The sequence below is a fragment of the Hyla sarda genome, chromosome 1, assembly GCF_029499605.1.
Source record: "Hyla sarda isolate aHylSar1 chromosome 1, aHylSar1.hap1, whole genome shotgun sequence".
NCBI lineage: Eukaryota > Metazoa > Chordata > Amphibia > Anura > Hylidae > Hyla > Hyla sarda.
The window spans coordinates 475,883,657-475,907,653 of NC_079189.1; the positions used below are offsets into that span (position 1 = coordinate 475,883,657).

The 23,997-nt window shown below is 45.6% G+C and overlaps 1 protein-coding gene across 1 annotated transcript in view; it reads left to right on the forward strand.

The window, feature by feature from the left end:
* The window catches only part of SUSD2 (sushi domain containing 2), a 288,175-nt gene that overhangs the window by 184,560 nt on the left and 79,618 nt on the right, over window positions 1-23,997 (forward strand). The window contains exon 26 of the mRNA XM_056537221.1: window positions 2,624-2,800. Within this exon, the coding sequence (XP_056393196.1) occupies window positions 2,624-2,800 (177 nt within the window). The remainder of the gene's footprint in view (window positions 1-2,623; window positions 2,801-23,997) is intronic.

Genomic DNA, 23,997 nt, shown 5'->3' on the forward strand with positions numbered 1-23,997 from the left:
TGGCAGCACATCATCTTCAGTGTTCCGACCACCGCTCTTCCGATCACTGAAATGGGGTAGTACACAGACATACAGTCTCCAGCCATACACTGTATATGGCTGAAGGCTGTATGTCTATGGGGGAATTATACTGCACCTTATGTGGGGAGCTATAACTCCCCACACTAGGTGCAGTATAGTTCCCCACATTAGGTGCAGTATAGTTCTCCACATTAGGTGCAGTATGGCTCCGAGCTATACTGCACCTAATGTGGAGAACTATACTGCACCTAATGTGGGGGAACTATACTGCACCTAATGTGGGGAACTATACTGCACCTAATGTGGGGAAACAATACTGCACCTAATGTGGGGGAACTGTACTGCACCTAATGTGGGGAGAACTTTACTGCACCTAATGTGGGGAGAACTTTACTGCACCTAATGTGGGGAGAACTTTACTGCACCTAATGTGGGGAGAACTATACTGCACCTAATGTGGGGAGAACTTTACTGCACCTAATGTGGGGAGAACTATACTGCACCTAATGTGGGGAACTATACTGCACCTAATGTGGGGAAACTATACTGCACCTAATGTGGGGAAACTATACTGCACCTAATGTGGGGGAACTGTACTGCACCTAATGTGGGGGGAACTGTACTGCACCTAATGTGGGGGGAACTGTACTGCACCTAATGTGGGGAACTATACTGCACCTAATGTGGGGAAACAATACTGCACCTAATGTGGGGGAACTGTACTGCACCTAATGTGGGGGAACTGTACTGCACCTAATGTGGGGAGAACTTTACTGCACCTAATGTGATGAGAACTTTACTGCACCTAATGTGGGGAGAACTTTACTGCACCTAATGTGGGGAGAACTATACTGCACCTAATGTGGGGAACTATACTGCACCTAATGTGGGGAAACTATACTGCACCTAATGTGGGGAAACTATACTGCACCTAATGTGGGGGAACTGTACTGCACCTAATGTGGGGGGAACTGTACTGCACCTAATGTGGGGGGAACTGTACTGCACCTAATGTGGGGGGAACTGTACTGCACCTAATGTGGGGGAACTATACAGCCAACCTAATGTGGGGAAACTGTACTGCCAACCTAATGGGGAGGAACTGTACTGCAGACCTAATGGGGGGGAACTGTACTTCCAACCTAATGTGGGGGGAACTGTACTGCACCTAATGTGGGGGAACCGTACTGCCAACCTAATGTGGGGAACTATACAAAAATATAAAATTGTACTATTCTGATCCCTATAACTCTTATTTTTCTGAATATGGGGATGTATGAGGGTCATTTTTTGCGCTTTGATTTGTAGTTTTTATCGGTACCATTTTTGTTTTGATGGGACTTTTCCATTGCTTTTTAGATATTTTTATGGTATTTGAAGTGACCAAAAATGCACTATTACGACTTTTGGGGCCCCTCTTTTGATTTTGCCTAGGGCCACGCTAAGCCTAAAACCGGCCCTGGACATGTGGATATTTTTCAACCTGATAGTACAGATTCATCTAGCTTTCTAGGCAATGTGCTATATAACGCTGTCTCTTTGGGGAATCAGGTTGTGTCACAGTAGCAACACTTCATAGTTGTGGTGAAGATGTGGTAAAGTTGTAGATGTGATTTCTGTGTTTTTAGTTGGGACTTATTTTGGGCTTTGTAGTATTTTGGACATAATCAGTTGAAAAAGGCCCTGATACTTAACTTTATTGGGATAACATTAGTTTCAATAGAATCCAATGGCAAAAATACATCTGTTTTTTGGCCCGTAGTTAACAACCTACTGGAGTCCAAATTAACCCTAGATGACACCCATCGTACAAGTACAGTGCCTCAATGTACAGCGCAGTGTGCAGTAAGGCTATAAAGCGAGCACAGGAGCAGCAGAGTGACAGCATGTAAGAGGTTTCTGACACGAGCAACACCTCTCAGCAAGCCATTCGGCAAAGTTCCCCATGTATACCTTTGTGCTGGTCCCAAGCCGATCTGCTGAGGCAGACTTTACTAGCAGAATGGCGATCACACTGAGCAGTGCTAAGCAATATCATTACACTGTACTGTATAAGCAATCTATTGATTGCATATAAAAGTCCCCCATGGTGACTTTAATAATGTAAATCTTAAAAAAATATATATTTGAATAATTCTCGATCACATATAGTGAATGGCGAAAAGGCAAAACAATAACTAAACTCAAAAAATGGTGATAAAGATGTGCAAGCCCACTTTGCCAAGGCCATATGAAAAGAGTGGGCCCCTCGACAAGTTGTGGATGTGCAGCCATGTTCTGTTTCAGCACGATACACTGCAGGAGATCAGCGGTGGGACCTGGCTGTCAATCACCGCCAGGGTCCCGCTGCAGCTGCTGAGACCAGGATGATGCCAGTTTTGGCAGCATTAACCTCATAGTTGCCGGGATTAGTCCTGATCATGGCAAACCAGTGATACAATTGCGAGGTCACATATAAAAATAAAAGGGTTTTCAATAAATAAATGCCCCTAGCTTGTGTCCTATGTTACCCAAAATTGCATTTACATATAGTCTCCTAGATGTGCCGTCCTCTTAAAGAAGATGTAACTAACTTTGTAATATTATCTCAAATTTTTGTCAGTGATCTCTTGTGGGTGGTTAGAGCCCCCAAAGAATGGGAAGAAGGAAGGAACAAGCTACTTGAACAATTCTGAGGTGATATTTACCTGTAATAAAGGATACCTGCTAGTGGGCTCATCTTCACGCAAATGCCAAGCAGATGGTACTTGGAGTGGAGAAACTAGCCAGTGTGTATCAGGTAAGTGAACCTTCTTGGTTGTTTTTTATTTTTATTATACTTCTAAATCTTTTCTGGTGGTTGTGATGGTCAGTTTCCAAGATTGGTAAATTTAAGGAACCTGTACTATTTTGGCTTCTGAGGAACTTACTGCTCACTTTTCCCCCTACGTAACTAGAATTTTACTAATTGAACATGTGTGTGGGTACAGGAACTTGGGTCTACTCTCTTCCAATATTCTTGCCTTTGGTCAAGTAATATTGACACTTTTGGAACAGATGCATTACTGCATATTTCCTGGTGTTGATGGTGAAGGGAAAGCAAAAATATTATAAATTTGACCACCCAAGATTCTATTTTCCAGCCCTGAAGTCACAAAATAATGGCGTAAAGAGACCATTTGGCATAAAGTATTTGCGCCGCTCATGAATTCTCTGAAGATTTTGTATACTGGTACATGACAAGACCTGGATGGACAAATAAAATATCTCATGTTAGAAGTTTGGTATCAAATCAATGATTTTCTCTGTCAACAATGTACATGTGTGTAATTATTTTCTTGGCAAATGCTTGTAGGAAAACAAAAAGCTTGGGGTCTGTGTGATATACAGTAAATATGCTTCCACCCACACCTAGGTGATCAAGGTCATGCCTTTGCCTCACTTTTTGTGGTGGAAGTTCAGTCCTAAATTAAAAATATTGCTTACTTTACCGTTTATTTCTCTTCTGAACTCATGTTGCATAACCAGACAGTCTTACAACCTTAGAATGAAGTATGCATTTTATTACCGCTGTAAAAACTACCTCCTTAGCTGTCCCCTGTCCATACTTGTACTTTTCTCAAAGAGGTTTGATAGAACGTGCTTTCAAACTAAATTTTGGTATTTTTTTTAAATATTCTAAGAATCTTAAAAAAAACTGAAAATAAAATGTGACATATTACATTTAAAGGGCTGTCCAAACCATCAAGGAGGTCCTGGTGTCTTTTTACCACCCATTAGCCTTGATTGATCGGTCGCTCTTTGTTTGGGTATAGAGGGAGCTCAATCAAGACAGACATTGCAGGCAGAAGCCACCTAATGACTCATGATTCGGGCAGTGTGAAAGAAATAACAGGTTTGCTTGAGAGCATTTATTCGAAAGGAAAAAGTAATTAGGTTAAAAAAAAGCAAAGTATTAATTATTGTACACCCCAATCCTGTGTTCTGATCACTGACTGCTCACTGTTTTATCAATGTGTTTGAAAAGAACATATAACAGGTAGGCAGCCAGTTCCTTTTAAGGCCTTTTGATTGGTTTCAATGGACTTCTATATAGAGTGACTGTGGTTTCCCCTATATGGCAGGACAATGGACTTATGACCCACCTGATAACGATATAGTACATCCTGTAAACCAGCCTAAACAGTTGTGTCCTCTAAAATTAGGATCAGCTGTACTATGTTTCCTAAACTTTTCTTGTAAAAAATGTATGACGAGCTATGAACATACCTGTACTTTTCCTGTAAAGGTTTATTGTATATATTAATATAAGTGTTTATTACAGTCAGTGAATTAAAGCTGGGATTTGTAGTTTTAAGAAGGACCAATAGTTAGAATAAACAAAGTTCTTATACAGTTTTGTAGCCTTGGTGTCTTGATGCCAACTCTGTTTTTATTTTATTTTTTCTATGCCCCTCTTGTTCTCCAGCTACAGGGATGTTATTATTTGGATATGTCTATATGGGTTTTCCCTGAATAATTAGTTGGGCATGCCATTTATTTCAAAATATGGTGCGAATGCTTTGCTCATTGGGGTGTTAATATGTGGCTAAGTGGGCATGAATCAGGCTGGGGAGGTGAATAAAAGGCTAACAGGGCATGCAAGAATAAGGCTTACACCCCCTAAACCTAGGATTCACACCCATCTGACTAATCAGGGAAACGTGTACATAGTCAACCACAGGCAGTATGGCATAAAAACAAAAGAAAAACAGTATTACTTGCTACAAAGTTATATGAAAACCGTGAGAATTTTTATGAAAACCCGGAATGGGTTCAAAACACAGAAAGAGGTAAAAATATTTCAATAATAGTTTTTCTCTGTGTTGGTTACGCTCCTGGTTTTGGTACAACTTTGACCAAATTGAGGCCAGAAATAGTGTTTGAATCCAGCTTTACAGACACTATAGGTCAATGGACCTCCAGATGTTGCAAATCTACAACTCCCAGCATGCCTGGTCAGCCAACAGTTGAAGGAGCATCACTGAGAGGGCATCCTGTTTGTATTTAGAGAGAACTTAATACTCTAATACTCTACGTATTTTCTGAGCGAAATTCTGTTCCAGAATTCACTAGGGAAATACGGTACAGCAGCTTTCCATTGTTTTCACTGTGATTCTTCTGCACCATTCACACTACCGAATCTCCTCAGTAGATGTTCTGGACCCCAGAACATGTTCATTATTTTAGCAAAATCCACTCAGAAAAGCATTGCTATCTATGGAGGTGAAGCATTACCAACTTATTCTGTCAATGCCTGCTACAGATGGAATCTCCACCCAAAATATCTCCAGGTAGAGATTCTGTAATGTGAATGAGCCCCTACAGACTCTACACAGCTCAGTGAGAATATCTTAAATTTGAATCCCTTCATTAAACTCCATTGAGTGCGGTCCAGGCTCCAGGGCATCTAAAATGGCGGATCCACATGTTAGGACATGGGGCAAGGAATCCTAGGAAGGCAGGAACAAGTGTCAGCGGGATGACCCTGAATCACATGCAGCCTATCAACAGCTAGCCACCCCTGTGATGTCACAGCCCTATATAATCAGAAGCCATCTTGCAGCCAGTCACTTCAGCCTTCTATTACAGAAAGAGAGGGACAGACAGCAGTGTGTGTTGCACAGAAAAGCATTTTTACAGCAGCGATTGACCTCCCAGTCACATCATCGTTCTATTGCAGAGAGGGACAGAGAGCAGTGTGTTGCACAGAAAAGCTTTTTTTACAGCAGCGATTCACCTCAAGCCCAAGAGTACAATTTTGGATGTAGTACACAGCGTGGTGTGTATTGCTGATGTTGTAGACAAATACTGTTTTAAGCATAGTGGAGTGCATTGTCCTCCCCTCATAAGTGCATACCACATACGTACATCTAAGTGGTGTACTATTTTGTTCCTGTGAAAAGTCTTAAGGGCCTAGATACTGTAAAAGGCCAGCCAAAAGTACACACCTGCTGGTTTTGTAGACAAATACTGTTTTAAGCATAGTGGAGCGCATTGTCCTTCCCTCATAAGTGCATACCACATACGTACATCTAAGTGGTGTACTATTTTGTTCCTGGAAAAGTCTTATGGGCCTGGATACTGTGAAAGGCCAGCCAAAAGTACACACCTGCTGGTGTTGTAGACAAATTTTGTTTTAACCCTTTGCCACAAATGGAAGTTCACTAACGTCCATCTGCTGCTCCCGAGGTATGACGTGCTCTCAGCAGGTGAGCGCGCAACATACCCGGTGGGTCCCGGTTGCTATAAGCAACCGGGACCCACTGCTAATGCCGGACATAACCGCACGCAGCGTCCAGAAGTTCATTACTCCGAACGCTGTGTGCGGGATTCCGTGTTCACGGCCGCCGGGTGTGACGTCACGCCCGGCCCCCTCGTGACGTCATGCCCGCCCCCTCTACCAAAGTCTATGGGAAGGGGGCGTGACAGCGGTCGCACCCCCTTCCCATAGACTTTTGTTGAGGGGGCGGGCGTGAAGTCACGAGGGGGGCGGGGCGTGACGGAAGCCCGCACACAGTGTTCGGAGTAATGAACTTCCGGACGCTGCGTGCGGAGCTCTGAAAGGAAGGGCAGCGCACAACCCCTTTAAAATACACATATGTGGTATTGCCGAGTGTGTAAATGTCCAAACTATAAAAATATATTGTTAATTAAACTGCACGGTCAATGGCGTATGCGCCCAAAAAATTTAAAATCCAAAATAGCGTATTTTTGGTAACTTTTTATATCATGAAAAAAATTAATAAAAAGCGATCAAAAAGTACGATCAATACAAAAATGGTACCGCTAAAAACTTCAGATCACGGTGCAATAAATACGGATAGGGGGACTCCTCTGTGTTACTTCAATGTCAACCAGAGGCAGCTCATACATGACACCTGTCATTTGCTCAGGCCCTTTGAGGAAGCCATATTATTAGTCAGTCGCCAGGATTAAGGGATGAACAAGGTCATTCCACTGCTTCATCTACTACAATACATGTTGGAAGCAATGGCTGGTCAGGGCACTGGAGACATGGCGCCTACATCTCATGGCCACATAAGTCCTATGGGGGCTGAACTGGAGGAGGAGGGGGGGGAACAGTGGAGCACAGTTTTGGTTTCGCGAAATGGACGGTTTTTGTAGTCATCTGACAGGAAAGGAGGAGCAGGAGCAGCTAGAGGAGCTAGAGGGTTATGAGGAAGGCGAGACAGAGGACCCAGACACACCGTGGCAGTATGCAGTGGAGATGGAGGCAGGGAGTCCCTCCGAGACACTTGCATAAATGGCACGATGCATACTCACTTGCTTGCATAGTGACCACCGAATTGTTACAATTCGGCAGCAGGATGACTTCGGGCTCTCCACCTTATTGGACCCTCGCTACCGGCACAAAATTGGGGCCTTTTTTACACCCACTGAGAGGGAGAAAAAACTGACCTACTACAGAGACATTCTACGTAGTCAGTTGGCCAATGCCTATCTGTGCCATCGTCCATCCTCTCGCAAGTCTGACTCGGGGGGCCCTCTGCGCTCACCTTCCCCTGCCATGGCTTCTGGGGAGAGGTGGGGTTGCAGGAGCAGTACCAGCTCCATCAGCAGCAGCCTAAGTCTACAGTCGCTGATGAGTAGCTTTCTTCACCCGCATAGTGAAGCAACTCATCAGCAGCAGGTAGACCTGGAGCAGGACCTGAACCAGCAGGTAGTGGCATACCTTGGCATGCCCATGCCAACACACCTTGAAGATCCACTGGACTTCTTGGCAGCCAAACTTGATTTGTGGCTGCAACTAGCAGAGTTTGCATTGGAAAAGATGTCCTGCCCCTCCAGTAGTGTGCCATCAGAGCGGGTGTTTAGTGTGGCGGGGGCCATAGTCACCCCAAGGAGAACTCGTCTGTCCACGATAAATTTGGAGAGACTGACCTTTCTGAAGATTAATCAGGCATGGATTAGCCAGGATTTCCACCCACCAATGCCTGATGCATCAGAGTAGATTGACCATGGTGTCATACCAACACTTCACAAATATGGATATTGGGAAACAGATTTAAGGCGCTGCTCCCCAGTTACAGACATTCCTCCACATCAGAAGTATTCAGGATATGCATTAAGTAAAATTTAAACTTTTAACCCCTTAAGGACCAATGCAAATAAACCTGTACGCCCCTGAAAGACCAGGCCTGTTTTTTCAAATCAGGGATGTCTGTCTTTATTAGAGAATAACTCTGGTAACGTTTTGCCAATCACGATAATTCTGACATTGTTTTTTTGTCACAAGTTGTCCTTCATGTACATAGTAAAAGTAAGCCGATATCATTTGTAGTTTTTTTTTACAATGCAAAAAATCATGAAATTTTTACAAAAAATTAAGATTTTTTGCTATTTTAACTCTAATAGGTTGCATATATTTATACTTACTGACCATATAGTTCATGAAACTTATACTTTCAGATGTCTACTTTATTTTGACGTCATTTTTTTGTTTTTAATTAACATTTTAAATTAGTTAGAACCCTAACAATTTAACTTGAAATTTTGAAAATTTTGAAAATTTGAAAAGTACATTTTTTTTAGGTAGTAGAACATAGGAACACCCCCCCCCCCCAAATGACCCCATTTTAAAAACTAGACCCCTCAAGGTATTCTCTAGGGGGTACAGTGAGTATTTTAACACCATAGTTTTTTGGCAGGAATTATTACAAAGTCAGTGTTAAAAATTTGAAAATTGCAATTTTTCACAAATGCATCATTTGGGGGGCATATTTTTTGTACATCACTTCTGATATTGAAAGAAATGCACCCTATATTTTATTTAGCTGCTTGTCCCATGTTCGGAAATACCCCCGCTTTGGCCATATATGGTTCCTTGGCCGCGTGGTAGGACTCAGAAGGAGAGGAGCGCCATTTGGCTTTCAGGGCAGAACAGTACCCCCACCCCCACAAGTGACCCCATTTATATACCGCACCCCTACAAGTTATTGGCTGGTCGGCTGGCAGTATAACGCGTCTGTCTGTGACAGTTAAGGCTCCTGATGAATATATCCGCCATGTTGTGGGAATAAGCACCCGCTCATGGCGAATATATCCATTACTGCTGCGGCTGGGTAGCTCAGTGTGTCCGCTCATGACTGCTGGCGGAAAATCCGCCGCTATGAGTGGACGCACAAAGCTACCCAGCCGCAGCAGCGAGCTCATTACCGTGACTGCTGCATAATGTGTAGGATCACGTGGCGGACATCCGCAGCATATTACATGCTGCGGATGTCCGCCAATGCGATCCTACACATTATGCTTTTTTTTTTTATTAGATTCATTTAATAAATGTATTTTTAATATAGATATATTTTTTTACACTTTTATTACATTTTTATTTATTTTTACACTTTTATTTTATTTATTTATTTTTACACTTTTTAATGCTTTGGAATACTTCGTATTCCAAAGCATTGCAGTTATATGCTGCCTGCCAGTTTTCACTAGCAGGCAGCATATTTCACTGGCAGGCAATACCCAGGGCAGACCTGGGGGTCTTTGTAGGACCCCCGGCAGCCCAGGTATGCAGCAGCACCCCGCGATCGCGATGCGGGGTGCTGCAGGAGAGACAGAGGGAGCCCCCTCCCTCTGTCAGAACTCCTTACAGCGTGCGGTCACTTCTGACCGCGGCTGTAGGGGTTAAACTGTCGGGAGTGAAGTGAACTTCACTCCCGGCAGTGCGGCCACACACAGCACCCCGCGATCGCGCTGCGGGGTGCTGCAGGAGAGACAGAGGGAGCCCCTCCCTCTGTCAGAACTCCTTACAGCGCGCGGTCACTTCTGACCGCGGCTGTAAAGGTTAAACTGCCGGGAGTGAAGTGAACTTCACTCCTGGCAGTGCGGCAGGTCCCGGCCAGCCGCGGACACACACAGCACCCCGCGATCGCGATGCGGGGTGCTGCAGAGGAGACAGAGGGAGCCCCCTCCCTCTGTCATAACTCTTACAGCCCGCGGTCACTTCCGACCGCGGCTGTAAGGGTTAAAACTGCAGGGACCGAAGTTTACTTCGGTCCTGGCAGTGCAGCAGGGTCCCGGCTGTGTGATACAGCCGAGTCCCTGCCGCGATCTCGTGGGTGCACTGGGCAGCACCCACGAGAATAATGGACGAGTATAGACGTCCAGGTGCGGGAACGCCCGCCAACCTGGACGTCTATACTCGTCCGTGGTCGTTATCGGGTTAATAATATTCTTAGGATAAAAATGAAATATATGTACCCAAAAGTTCTTTGAAATCAAACAAAAGGAAAGGTGTGCAAAAAACACCATGTGCCACCTACACCACCAAGTATTGATGTGATGCAAAGACCGCTGAAGGTGGAAGGGAACAACGTATGGTCCATTGTAACCAGTGGGGGTAAAATCTACCCCTGTAAGGCCCTACTCTCGCATTATTAATTCCCTTCTTGGCAAGTGTTACTCACCCTAAAAAGGGCGGCCCCACACAGGAACCTCTCCCTATTTCCTTCTACAAACACTGCCATTTCCCAGGGTTTAGAGAAATAGAGTTTCCTGTGTGGCGCCACCCTTTTTTAGGATGAGTAACACTTGCCCAGAAGGGAATTAATAGGGTGAGAGTAGGGCCTTACAGGGGAAGTTTTTACCCCCATCTGCTACAATAGACCATACTTTGTTCCCTTCCACCTTTTAGAGGTCTTTGCATCACATTAATACTTTGTGGTGTGGGTGGCACATTGTGTTTTTTGCACACTTTTGTTTGATTTAAAAAAAAATTGGGGTCCATATATTTTATTCTAAGTATATTATTAAAAGTTAAGTGTTACGTAATGCATATCCTCAATACTTACTTGTGCACACTAACACTTTTACAAAAGAGACCGTTTTCTTCTGCCTACCTGCCTCAGCTACTAATCTGATCCTACCACCTGCCTGATGCCACACATTTGATGCCAAGTTCTCCTTTTTTCAGCCACCTTCGTCACCGGGTACTGGTATTGCCACCCACCACACCACTCTGTCACCAAGTCACTTTCAGGACTCCTGATGCTGCTGCCACCTCCAGGCTGTCTCATACTGCCACCATATGTTCTCCCCATGCTTCTGCCAACTCCAGGCTGTGTCATTCAGCCACTATATGGTCTCCTCATGCTGTCACCAACTCCAGGCTGTCATTCAGCCACTATATGTTCTCCTCATGCTGCCGCCACCTCCACGCTGTGTCGTTCAGCTACTATGTGGTCTCCTCATGCTGCCATCAACTCCAGGCTGTGTCATTTAGCCACTATATGTTCTCCTCATGCTGCCGCCACCTCCACGCTGTGTCGTTCAGCTACTATGTGGTCTCCTCATGCTGCCATCAACTCCAGGCTGTGTCATTTAGCCACTATATGTTCTCCTCATGCTGCCGCCACCTCTACGCTGTGTCATTCAGTCACTATATGGTCTCCTCATGCTGCTGCCACCTCCACGCTGTGTCATTCAAGCACTATATGGTATCCTCATACTGCCTCCACTTCCACACTGTGCCATTCAGCCACTATATGGTCTCCTCATGCGGCCGCCAACTTCAGGCTGTGCCATTCAGACACTATATGGTCTCTCCATGCTGCCGCCACTCCACGCTTTGTCATTCAGGCACTATATGGTCTCTTCTTGCTGCCGCCACCTCCAGGCTGTCATTCAGCCACTATATGTTCTCCTCATGCTGCCGCAAACTCCAGGCTGTGTCATTCAGCCACTATATGGTCTCCTCATGCTTCCGCCACCCCCACGCTGTGTCATTCAACCACTATATGTTCTCCTCATGCCACCGTCATCAGTAGGCTGTGTCATTCAGCCACTTTATGCTGCCGCCAAATCCAGGCTGTGTCATTCAGCCACTATCTGGTCTCCTCATGTTGCTGCCAACTCCACACTGTATCATTCAGCCACTATATGGTCTCCTCATGCTGCTGCCAAATCCAGGCTGTGTCATTCAACCACTATAGTCTCCTCCTCCTTCCGCCACCTCCAGGCTGTGTCATTTAGCCACTATATGTTCTCCTCATGCTGCCGTAAACTCCAGGCTGTGTCATTCAGCCACTATATTCTGCCGCCAACTCCAGGCTGTGTCATTCTGCCACTATGTGGTCTCCTCATTCTGCCGCCACCTCCACGCTGTGTCATTCAGCCACTATTTGGTCTCCTCATACTGATGCCACCTCCAGGCTCTGTCATTGTGCCGCTCTGCGACAGTGATGCTAATAGTGAAGCCTCTGATCTGCATGTCATACTGAATAACTGTATTATTTCACTAACCCAGCACACACCCAATGAGTGTTATAGCAAGGCAAAGTGTTCTACACCCCTATTGAGGCTCTCTGTAGGCCAAACATAGCCGTTTTTAATAGCGATTCACCGCGAATAAATTCAGATTGAAACTAATTTTGGGGGGAAATTCGGCGAATCGGCCAAATCAAATTTTTCAAAATTTGGCTCATCTTTATAGGAAACCATTCTTATGGCAAGAATATTACAATGAGTATTAATTGACTTATTGCTATATGTCCAGAATATCCTCATTTCTTTTACCTTGGAATGTCCCTGAAGATTATGTTTTACAATGGCAATTATTTTACATTACTAGTAATGGCTTGGTGTAAATGAACTGTATATTATGAGAGGAGTTAGGAACAGATGTTTAGCAATGAATTGAACATTTGAAAATATGCAGCATACTACATATAATAGAAGTATTAATCAAGTAAATGATAAATTTAGTGGTGGCTGTCCCCACAAGAAGCTTGCAGCTGTCCCCTCCGCTCAGGCAGTGGGTTTAGAGATAAGCCAGGCTTGGCCTTACATTAAAGGCTGCTCTGTGTCACTCATCCATGCTTCCACACATGGGACTAAGCCTTCATTTTTCAGGAGCTGGCCAATCCTAAATGTTCCAAACTTGTCGCGTGGCACTGGGTTGTGGTGAAGTGTCTTCTACTGAGTGAGGAAAAGACATCATCTAAATTGTAGTGTTAAAGGGGTACTCCCAAAAAAATTATTTTATCAACTGGTGTCAGAAAGTTAAACAGATTTATAAATTACTTCTATTTAAAAATCTTAACCCTTCCAGTACATATAAGCTGCTGTATGCTCCAGAGGAAGTTCTTTTCTTTTTACTTTCCTTTCTGTCTGACCACAGTGCTCTTTGCTGACACCTCTGTCCATTTTAGGAACTGTCCAGAGTAAGAGCAAATCCCTTATAGCAAACCTCTCCTGCTTTGGACAGTTCCTGACATGGACAGAGGTGTCAGCAGAGAGCACTGTTGTCAGACAGAAAGGAAATTCAAAAAGAAAATAACTTCCTGTGGAGCACATAGCAGCTGATAAGTACTGGAAGTATTAAGATTCTTAAATAGAAGTAATGTACAAATCAGTTTAACTTTCTGGTACCAGGTGATTTAAAGAAAAAGTTTTCCAGGGGAGTACCCCTTTAAAGGTATAATAATGCAGTTCACAGGCCTCATAACTTCAGCTGCTCAAAGCCATGTGCACAGTCTTTGCACAGTAACATTGAGGCTCATCCATTCTGCTTCAGGGAGTAGGGTTGCCCCCTTTCTTGCAAAAAGAATACCCGCCATGCTAATTTGCATAATTAATTATTTATGAGTTACATCACAGGATACACATATGGGGGGGGGGGATTTTGTCCTATCCTGACCCCTATACATTTTTATTTTCTCTTTATACAAGCCTTAATGAGGAATCTTTTTTTTGCACCCCGATCTGTAGTGTATATATATATATATATATATATATATATATATATATATATAATATGAATTAGAATAAATCCGCAGCACACAAGTCCAATTGAAGTGAAAAAATTAAAAAAATGTATTCCATAAACAGGTGAATGTTACAGCGACGTTTCAACCAGCTCTCCTGGTCTTTCTCAAGCCTTGAGAAAGACCAGGAGAGCTGGTTGAAACGTCGCTGTAACATTCACCTGTTTATGGAATACATTTTTTATTATTTACATCTGGACCCCTGACCAAGGACCGTGTCTATGTGCACCAACTTCACTTTTTCCCCCGAGTGCTGCTTCCCTCTTCAATTTGATTATATATATATTTATATATATTTTTATTTTTATTTATTTTATTTTATTTTTTTAATTAACAATTGTACAATAAACAATAAACCGAAGCATAAAACAAAATACCATAAGGAGACAATATGCATAAAAACATAGGCAGAAGTCATGTCAGCACATAGGGGGAGATTTATCATTGCTTTCAGAGCATTTTTTTCTATGTTTTGGCGCAGTTCAGGTGCAAGCAGCATATTTGGCGACTTTTATGCGACTTTTGTTATAGACAGTTTCATTTTTTTTGCCTACCTGTAGAACTTTTTCTTTTTGACCATGCAGCGGTCATGTATTTATCATTTGCGACTTTTGTCAAAAGTCGCTATTTTGTGCGCAAAGGTACTTTTTTAGGACGTTAAGCTACACCACCTACCAGTAGGCATGAGAATCACTTCTACCTTCCGCAATTCAACCTTTAACCTCTTGGGGACAACAGCGTCCCACTTCCGTTCCATGACATGCGCTCAGGGGCTGAGCGCAGGTCATAGCTGGGTGGTCCTGGTGGCTATCTACCACCAGGACCCATCTCTAATGCCAGACATCACCGATCACTGTGATGCTCAGCTTTAACCCCTTGGACACCGCAATCAAATTTGATTGTAGCGTCTAAAATGCAAGTAAAAATGTCATGGCAGTTCTGTTAAAATAAGTAAAAACACCTAACCTGCCAAATTCAGGACCCGGGAAAGTGTCTACTTCCCTCCCTCACAAGGGAAAAAGTGTATGTGGTAGAGCTTTTCCCACCACAGCAGAGCTGCGCAAAATTCATCATCCTGCTGTACCTTCTTGATAAATAAGATGCACGCTGGTCAAATTCTTTGATATATCTGGGCCAGAGTGTGCAAAGAGTGCATGAAGCATCTTTATCTGTGGCAATTATGACATCCCCTATAGTAAATCCCCTCTCCCTCCTTCTCCTCTCAAACAAAAAAGAAGAAAACACTTTCTTTCAACGTCCATGTGAAGAATAAAACGGTATTCTGTGAGAAGGTGTCTTCGGTCACCACAAAGCAATCATCTGGTAAGAAATAGGTGCTGTCGATGGAGAGAAGGAAATACAGTACAACTCCCTAAGTCTCATACCAGGCAGACAAACATCAAATGCAGTTCTTTATTTTGGGAACCCCACTAGGACCCAGCAGTAGCTCCTTTGACTCTCAGGGGATCCCGACAGAGAGCTATAGTGCTCAAAATGAATGGGTAAACTACATTAAGTATTACGTATCCGGTAAACCAAATGCCCCTAGAGAACCTCTCAGAGATTTGACATTATACCAAGTGGTGTACCTAAATGGTCGTACAATCTCATTGATCCCCCGAGAGTCAAAGTGATTAACAATAAAGGATTTCCATTTCTGAAAAAATAATTTTTAGTGCCAGTATGGGAGTGTCGCTCGGCATCTAAGCGGTCTACCTCTAGAAATGACTTTAATTGGGCAATCAGCATTGTCAAATCTGGAGCAGTAGAATCCAGCCATTTAGCAAAAAGGCAATGCATTGCAACTAAAAGAACAACATGAACAAACCATGGAAACCTCTCCTCCCCCTTCCCCTCCTCCTTCCAGTGGGTGTAATTGGTGAAATAGTATTGATTGTGGTGTAAAGGGATCCGCACCTTCCAATGGACCCATATGTACGACTGTATAAGACGCCAGTAAGTTGCAGAATGGGAGCACTCCCAGATCCCATGGTACATGTTTGTAAGTGGAGCATTACATTTAGGACAGTGAGTGATCATCCTATCGGGGAAAGAAGGTAAAGGCAAGATGTTAAAGTCATATAAGGCTGCGTGAGCTACCTTGAAATATGTCTCCCTCCAGCTCTCATTGATAAAATTTTTCCGTACAGCAGCCCACCCTCTCAACACTACGTCAGTTATGTCAGTATCCCCAGTACATCTTTCCCACGTACGGAACACATGTTTGGGGTCAATTTTTAGGAAGCGGTTATGGAAGGCTGCTTATAAATCAGAGATCGATCTTCTCTGGGATTCATTGCCAACAATGTCATCTAAAATGTGGGTCAGGGCTTCCTTCTACAAATTCCGTAATCTAGAAGAACAAAAGGCGTGGATCTGATAGGCATAGAAAGTGTGGGACAGGGGGAGGTCAAACGCACAGAGCATTTCTCTTGGTGTGAGCCACCTACGTTCATCACTATGAATCTGTTGCCCCACCGTCTGAACCCCTCTAGAAAGCCACAATCTCAACCATGGAGAAGATTTGCCCTGGGGGAAATCTGGATGGTCAAGCAAGGGCATCCTTTTGGATAAAAAGAAGTGGGAGGCCAAAAACCTTCCGCACTTCCTTCCAAGTCACTATGGTATCACGTAGTAGTACTGAGCACTTGATCCCCATTGGAAGATTAGCATAAGAAGTGGGAAGCAGTTCCGGCAGAGACAATGGGGCGGCCAATGCTGCTTCCACCGATAGATTGGAGAAGTAGTCGGAGGCATGCAGCCAATTAAGTGCATGGTGAAACAAGCAAGCTAAATTATAGCCCCTGACATTCGGTGTCCCCCCCCCCCCTCTTTCTATCTTACTGAACTTGAGCTTCTGTAAAGGTGTGCACGGGTGCTTGCCCTGCCACAAGAAGCGATAAAAGGCTGCGTTGAGGTGTCTAACATTGGAATGTCGAAGTAGGAGCGGAAGCATTTGCAAGGGATATAATAAGTGAGGGAATCTAATCATTTTAACAAGATGGCATCTACCCAGGAAGGATAAGGGCAAGGACTCCCAGCGCTTCAGTTCCATCAACATACGCTGAAAGAGCAGTGTACAGTTGAGTGAATAAAGCGTGTCAGGAGTCTTCCCTATGTGAATCCCCAAATACGTTATGAAAGAAGTAGCCACTGTAATGCCCAGGGCATTCACATCAAGAAGCCACCTGGGAGGAGTCGCACCCAAAAGCAATAGCATACTCTTGAAAGCATTAACTTTGTATCATGTAAAACTCCTCACATAAGATAGAAAGTTGAGAATTTTAGGGACAGCCTCTCTGGGATTGGTAAAGTAAAGTAATATGTCATCGGCAAACATGGACAATTTGATCTCCTTGGTGCCCACAGCTATACCTCTGTAGACATCAGAGGAGATCAAAAAGCGGGCCAGAGGTTCAGTCGCCAGATCGAACAATAAAGGCAATAAGGGGCAACCCTGACATGTGCCCTTCGCTAACATGAGGGAGGTGGATAAGATACCTGGGGTATGTACCCTAGCCGTAATACCATCATATAGGCCGTCTTTAAAGGAGCTAAATTGACCTGCAATCCCAAACTTTGACAGGACCAGTCGCAACCAGTCCCAACTTACGTTGTCAAAAGCTTTTTCAGCATAAAAAGTGAGTAACACAAGTTGGGTTTCTGCCTGGGACTGGCCCCGAATACTGTCCATCACTGCCAGCACCTTCCTAATATTTGTGACCGCCGAATGGTTCTTCACGAATCCCACCAAAAATCTGGTCAGACAATCAGCCAGGATCGTAGATAATAACATCACATCCTGGTTGATCAGAGATATGGGGCGATAGGAACCAGGATCTAAAGGGTCCTTGCCTGGTTTGGGGAGTACCTTAATATAAGCAACTTTCGCAGCCAAAGAGAGTACACCGGTGCGTAATATTTCATTGAAATACAACGTTAAGAGGGAAACAACCTGATCTCTCAGGGGATTGTAAGACTCGCTAGGATAACAGTCTGGCCCCGATGCTTTCCCATTTGCCAAAGCATGGATATCAGCTGCCACTTCCTCCGTGGTAACATCCATATTGATCTCCTGTCGCTGCTCATCAGATAAGGACGGTAGGGTCAGCCCCTCCAGAAACTGCGCCTCCTCATCAGTTGGAGCTGGGGGAGAGGAATAAAGAGCAGCATAATAGGAGCCCAAGACACCGTTAATGGAGTGCGGCTCATGTGTTACATGCCCCGTGAAGTCACGTAACGCTAGGACATGCGCAGGCGTGTGGGACCCTTTTGCTATATGTGCTTGTAAATGTCCCACCTTATTGCACTGCCTAGATTCTCTCTTTCCTATCCAACCAGAGTTCATACGAGGATTTCACTGCCTGCCATTTAAGTTTATGATCTGTGGTGGGGGACTTTGGTGGGGGACTTTTGTTAAGTAAGATGGAAACTGCCACAAGAAATCAGAACCATTGGGGCATGATGGCAGGAGCTCCAAAACCACTGGTGCATGATCCGAAATGACCAAGTCCCGTATATCCACTGCTCCCAAGCGAGAACATGCTAGGGGACTGACCAGGAAATGGTCAAGGCAAGACCGAGAACTGTGTACATGTGAGAAGTGCGCATAATCACGACCGCCCAGGTGTAGATGCAGCTAAGAGTGTAGTAGTCCCGTGTGCGTCAGGAAAGGGGGAGAATGCTGTCACTCTGATGCAAGACGGCAGATATAGGGCTGAGCATCTACGGTCTATTAGCAGGTCGGTCGCTGTATTCAAGTACCCTCCCAGGATGGTGTGTGGTCCACTAGAGCTATTAACTGTATCTGCCAGAGATGCAAAGAAGGAAGAGTTTTCACCATTAGGAGCGTAAACATTATAAATATGGTATGTGGTTCCATTATGGACTAGTTGTAAATGAGAAAAATGCCCCTCATCATCCCTTTTATGTAAGAGGACGTGGTGTGAAAAAGACTTGTGAAACAATGTTATAACTCCAGATTTGCCATCCACCACTGGGCTGACCAGTACCTTGTCCACCCACAACTTCTGCAGTCTCTGAAAATCCTGCTCTGTTAGATGGGTTTTCTGGAGAAGGACTATGTCTGGACGCAGGTGTTTCAGAAAGCGCAAAATTTAACATTCCACGTCACCAATTTACACATGGCATACTAACAACCCCCTGAGGGTAAAAGAGAGCAGCAGGAAACTAGACCAAATATTGAACAGACAATAGGTGTGAGAGAGAGGGGAGCAGGGGGGACAAGGGGACAACGTGCGGGAGAAGGAGAGGAGGAGATAGTGGGTGGAATCAGAAATTACCAGGAAGCTAGAACAGAAGTGGACCTTGCATCGTGAGAAGGACAGAAGGGGGGGGGGGGAGGCAAAGACACAAAAACAAAGGCAACCAAAAGGAGGGCAACAACAGAAACACAACCCCCCCCCCCCCCAGACAAACCGATCCCCAGAGTAGAATAAGAACGGCCATAAATTGGGTAAAGGACTCCACTTTTTTCGGACATGTGGGCAACTAGAACTCCGACCCCGGACCCCCAATATAATCCAATCAACTGGGCCAGGATTCAGGAGAAGAACGTAGAAATAAAGAAAGAGGGGCCTCCAGGGGAAGCATATAACTACTATAACCTTACTGGTGAATATAAGGAGGGGAGCCCTCAGTGAGCCATGGGGAGACTAATGGCAGGAGGAAAGTACCCAACCTCCACCCTAAGCAGCAAAACATGACAATATCAGGCAATCCCATGAAGGAATAGAAGAGGCGTAGTGGAACACATCCAGTGGCTCAAAACATCAACAAAGGGCACTATATACTTAACAGTGAACATCAAATGACAGTAAGGCACAAGGTAAAATGACCCCCAAGGACATTATAGAAAGCGGCCCCGTGTGCCAACATTAACTAAACTATTCGAGGGGGGCCTAACCCCCATATTATGAAGATAAGAAGTTGCAGTCACAGAGAGAATACTCAGTATGGAGATGATGAGCGGCTGCTTCTACTCTTGCTACGTCTCCCCGCTGATTTGTGGCATTTCCTTCCATCACCCGGAGATCCCGTGCAGCTGGTCCTGCATTTGGAAGAATGATGAGAAGGGCCACCCCAGTTTCTGGAAGATGGAGAGTGATGAGAGGGAGAATGAGCAGTGCGGGCAGATTCCCTCAAGAGCTCTGGTAAGGAGGCCTCCGCTTTCAAAGTGGCCGGATACTGCAGTTGAAAATGTTGTTTGGCTTTGAACAGTATGGAGAAGATTTTACTATACGCTCTCCTGAGGGCCTACAACCTCTCGCTTCCTGTAGGCCCTCAGGAGCTCCACGTTATCATTGTAATCCAGAAATTTGAATATGATTTGTCTGGGGCGCAAATCCTTGCCCTGCTGAGCCTGGGAGCGGTCTGAATGAGGCCATCCTACTCAATGTGCTCTCTCCACTCTACATTTATGCGTAAGCCCTAGAGCTTTGGGTAGATCACTTTCACAAAAGTCCTGCAGATCTGAAGGAGGGAGAGAGATTCGCTAATTTGCTAATTGTTACAGTGCGACCTGTTTTCCAGGTCCTCCAGTTTTTCACTAACTTAGCAGAGATCCGTTACAGTTTGGCAAAGTCTGGTAGCAATACAACTATTTTCATCTTCCAGCACGATGATGCACTGTTCTGTGGAGCGTAGGTACAGTAGGGGGTGCCACAGCTGGGGCTATGATGTGTGGTAAAGGGTGTCATGCAAGGCAGATGGAATTACCCTGGGGCAGATGGCATTAACCTCTTGTATTCATGACGCCAGGGCATGGTTTATCCTCAATACCACCCAAAGGTATACTGCTGGAACCTGGGCTAGGCATGGGAACAATAATGACTCCAACGCCAAGTTACGGACAACGGTAGCTTTACTGAGTGACAGATGGAACAGTCTATACAGTTCAGCCAGGCCCACGGAGGTGACCCGTGACTTCAGAGACCTTAAGGGCTTGCTGGGACTTGCAGTAGATTTGGAAAATTTTAGTGCAGGCCACTCTGACTTCACAATAGAGGACTGCACTGGACCTCAGCAAAGACTTAACTGGAAATCCAGAGCATAAGAGAGAGCTATCTCCACCCAGGGCTTATATGGGGGAGACTAGGACGGGTCCCATAGGTCACCCTTAGGTCACATGGTCACTGATACCTCACGGGGTTACACTCACATGACAACTCACATGACAACTGGTGATCAAATGTTAACATTTCTAAAGCAATAGCACTCTATACACCGGGACGAGCAGTTCCAATTTAAATGAGCTGTAGTTGGAATCGTTCTTCTCTGCTTCTTGCAGGTTACGACTGACATAAGTAATAACTTGCTCTTGTACATCCTGGACTTGGGACAGGACAGCTCCCAGACCTTCAAAACTGGCATCAGTGTATAGCCGGAACGGCCGACTGTAGTCTGGATATGCAAGGATGTGTGGTTCTGTCAACAGACATTTAAGAGCTTGGAATGCTGTCTCTTGCTCTTCGGCCCATTCAATGGGTAGTCTTCCATTATAATTCTCCTTCGCCGTACCCCATAGGAGAGCTGTGCTATCTGCAATCTAGGTGAAGTGTGGAATGAAGTGGCGATAGAAGCCGGCAAATCCCAAGAAGCTCCTGACATCTTTCGCTGTGCGTGGGATAGGCTAGTTCTTGACAGCTTCTACCTTTTCAGGATTGGGCTGGACTTCCTCTGCGCTGATGACATAACCAAAGTAATGGACCTGTGGTTTGAGCAGGTGACACTTGGATGGTTTAATCCTCAGCCCATGCTTAATCAGGACTTAACCTGTTCAGGACCCAGGGCATAATTTTACGCCACGGCGACCTGGTACTTAAGGACCCAGGGCATAAACTTACGCCTTGGCGGTTTCCGGTCCCTGCTGCGGGCCGGGCAGAGATCGGAAGCGGATGCCTGCTGAAATGCTTCAGCAGGCATCCAGGGCAAACGCCGAGGGGGGCCTTGCGATCTGCGGCGATACCGGGCTGATCGGGTCTCTGGGACTCGACCGCCCGGTAATTTTGCATGATCCCGGCTGTCACAGACAGCCAGGACCATGCAAACGTATAGGAGCGAGGTGGCAAGCCGGCCACCTCCTCCGATCCCCTGCGATCCGTTGGTTAGTTAACCGACCAATCGCAGGGGGGGGCGGTTACTTCCTCCCGCCCTGCCCGGCCCCTGAAAGTCCGGAGAGGACGGGAGGAAGACCGGAGGACGCGACGGGGGAGTGCTGGGGACCGGCCCCGGTACTTACCTCGTCCCTGAAGACCCGGATCCCGGCGGCGACAGGCGAGTAGATCTTCAGGCGCGGTCGGGCCCTTTACAGCAATGCACGTTGCCGTAAAGCGACATGCATTGCTGTAATGGGACCCTGTATACTACAACTCCCAGCATGCCCAGACAGCCCTTGGCGTCTGGGCATGCTGGGAGTTGCAGTTTTGCAACATCTGGAGGTCCACAGTTTTTGGACCACTGTGCCCTTCCAGATGTTGCAAAACTACACTTCTCAGCATGCCCTTACTGTCCAGGCATGCTGGGAGTTGTAGTTCTGTAACATCTGGCCCTTCAGATGTTGCAGAACTACAACTCCCAGCATGCCTGTACAGTTTTGACATACTGGGAGTTGTAGTTTTGCAACATCTGGAAGGGCACAGATTGGGAACCACTGTATTAGTGGTCTGCAAACTGTAGCCCTCCAGATGTTGCAAAACTACAACTCCAAGCATGCTGGGAGTTGTAGTTCGGCAACATCTGGCTCTAAAGATGTTGCCGAACTACTACGCCCAGCATGCCTGAGAATGTTTGGGAGTTGGGGTTTTGCAACAACTGGAGGCACACTGGTGGGGAAACATTGTCTGTTTCCTAACTCAGTGTTTCCCAACCTGTGTGCCTCCAGCTGTTGCAAAACTATAACTACCAGCATGCACTGATAGACTGTGCATGCTGGGAGTTGTAGTTTTGCAACAGCTGGAGGTCCCCCCTGTGAATTTACAGGGTACATTTACATGGGCAGGGGGCTTACAGTGAGTATCAGGCTGCAAGTTTGCGATGCAGCAAATTTTGCGCAGCAGCTCAAACTCGCAGCAAGAATCTCGCTGTAATCCCCTGCCCATGTGCCTGTACCCTAAAAACACTACACTACACTACACTAACTCAAAATAAAATAAAAAGTAAAAAACACTACATATACACATACCCCTACACAGCCCCCCCTCCCCAATAAAAATGAAAAACGTCTGGTACGCCACTGTTTCCAAAATGGAGCCTCCAGCTGTTGCAAAACAACAACTCCCAGTATTGCCGGACAGCCGTTGACTGTCCAAGCATGCTGAAAGATTTTCAACAGCTGTAGGCACCCTGTTTGGGAATCACTGGTGTAGAATACCCCTATGTAAATCCCTAATTCAGGCCTCAAATGCGCATCAAAGAAAAAAAACTGAAAATGTAGCCAGTACCTAAACCCGATACACGGGTCCACGCTGCTGTGGCAAGTACAAAACATGTAAAAAAAGAAAATGGCAGCAGCACACTTGGTCAACAAAATGGAGGCTCTTGGCGCACTTTTTGATCAAAACGTGTCCCCCATCCACCACGCGGAGGTGGCCTCTTATCGGATGGGTCCCTAAACACTCACCTACCTCAGGCTGGGTGACATGTTGGATCCACTAACGATCCAAACCACCTCCTGTGAAAATAGGGGAGGGGATGCACGGCTACAGAGGGAGCCACTCCCCCCCAAATTTGCACAGCAAAGAAAAAAAAACTGAAAATGTAGCCAGCACCTAAACCCAATACATGGGTGCACGCTGCTGTGGCAAGTACAAAACATGTAAAAAAAGAAAAAGGCAGCAGCACACTTGGTCAACAAAATGGAGGGGGGGGGGGGCGGTTACTTCCTCCTGCCCTGCCCGGCCCCTGAAAGTCCGGAGAGGACGGGAGGAAGACCGGAGGACGCGACGGGGGACGGGGGAGTGCTGGGGACCGGCCCCGGTACTTACCTCGTCCCTGAAGACCCGGATCCCGGCGGCGACAGGCGAGTAGATCTTCAGGCGCGGTCGGGCCCTTTACAGCAATGCACGTTGCCGTAAAGCGACATGCATTGCTGTAATGGGACCCTGTATACTACAACTCCCAGCATGCCCAGACAGCCCTTGGTGTC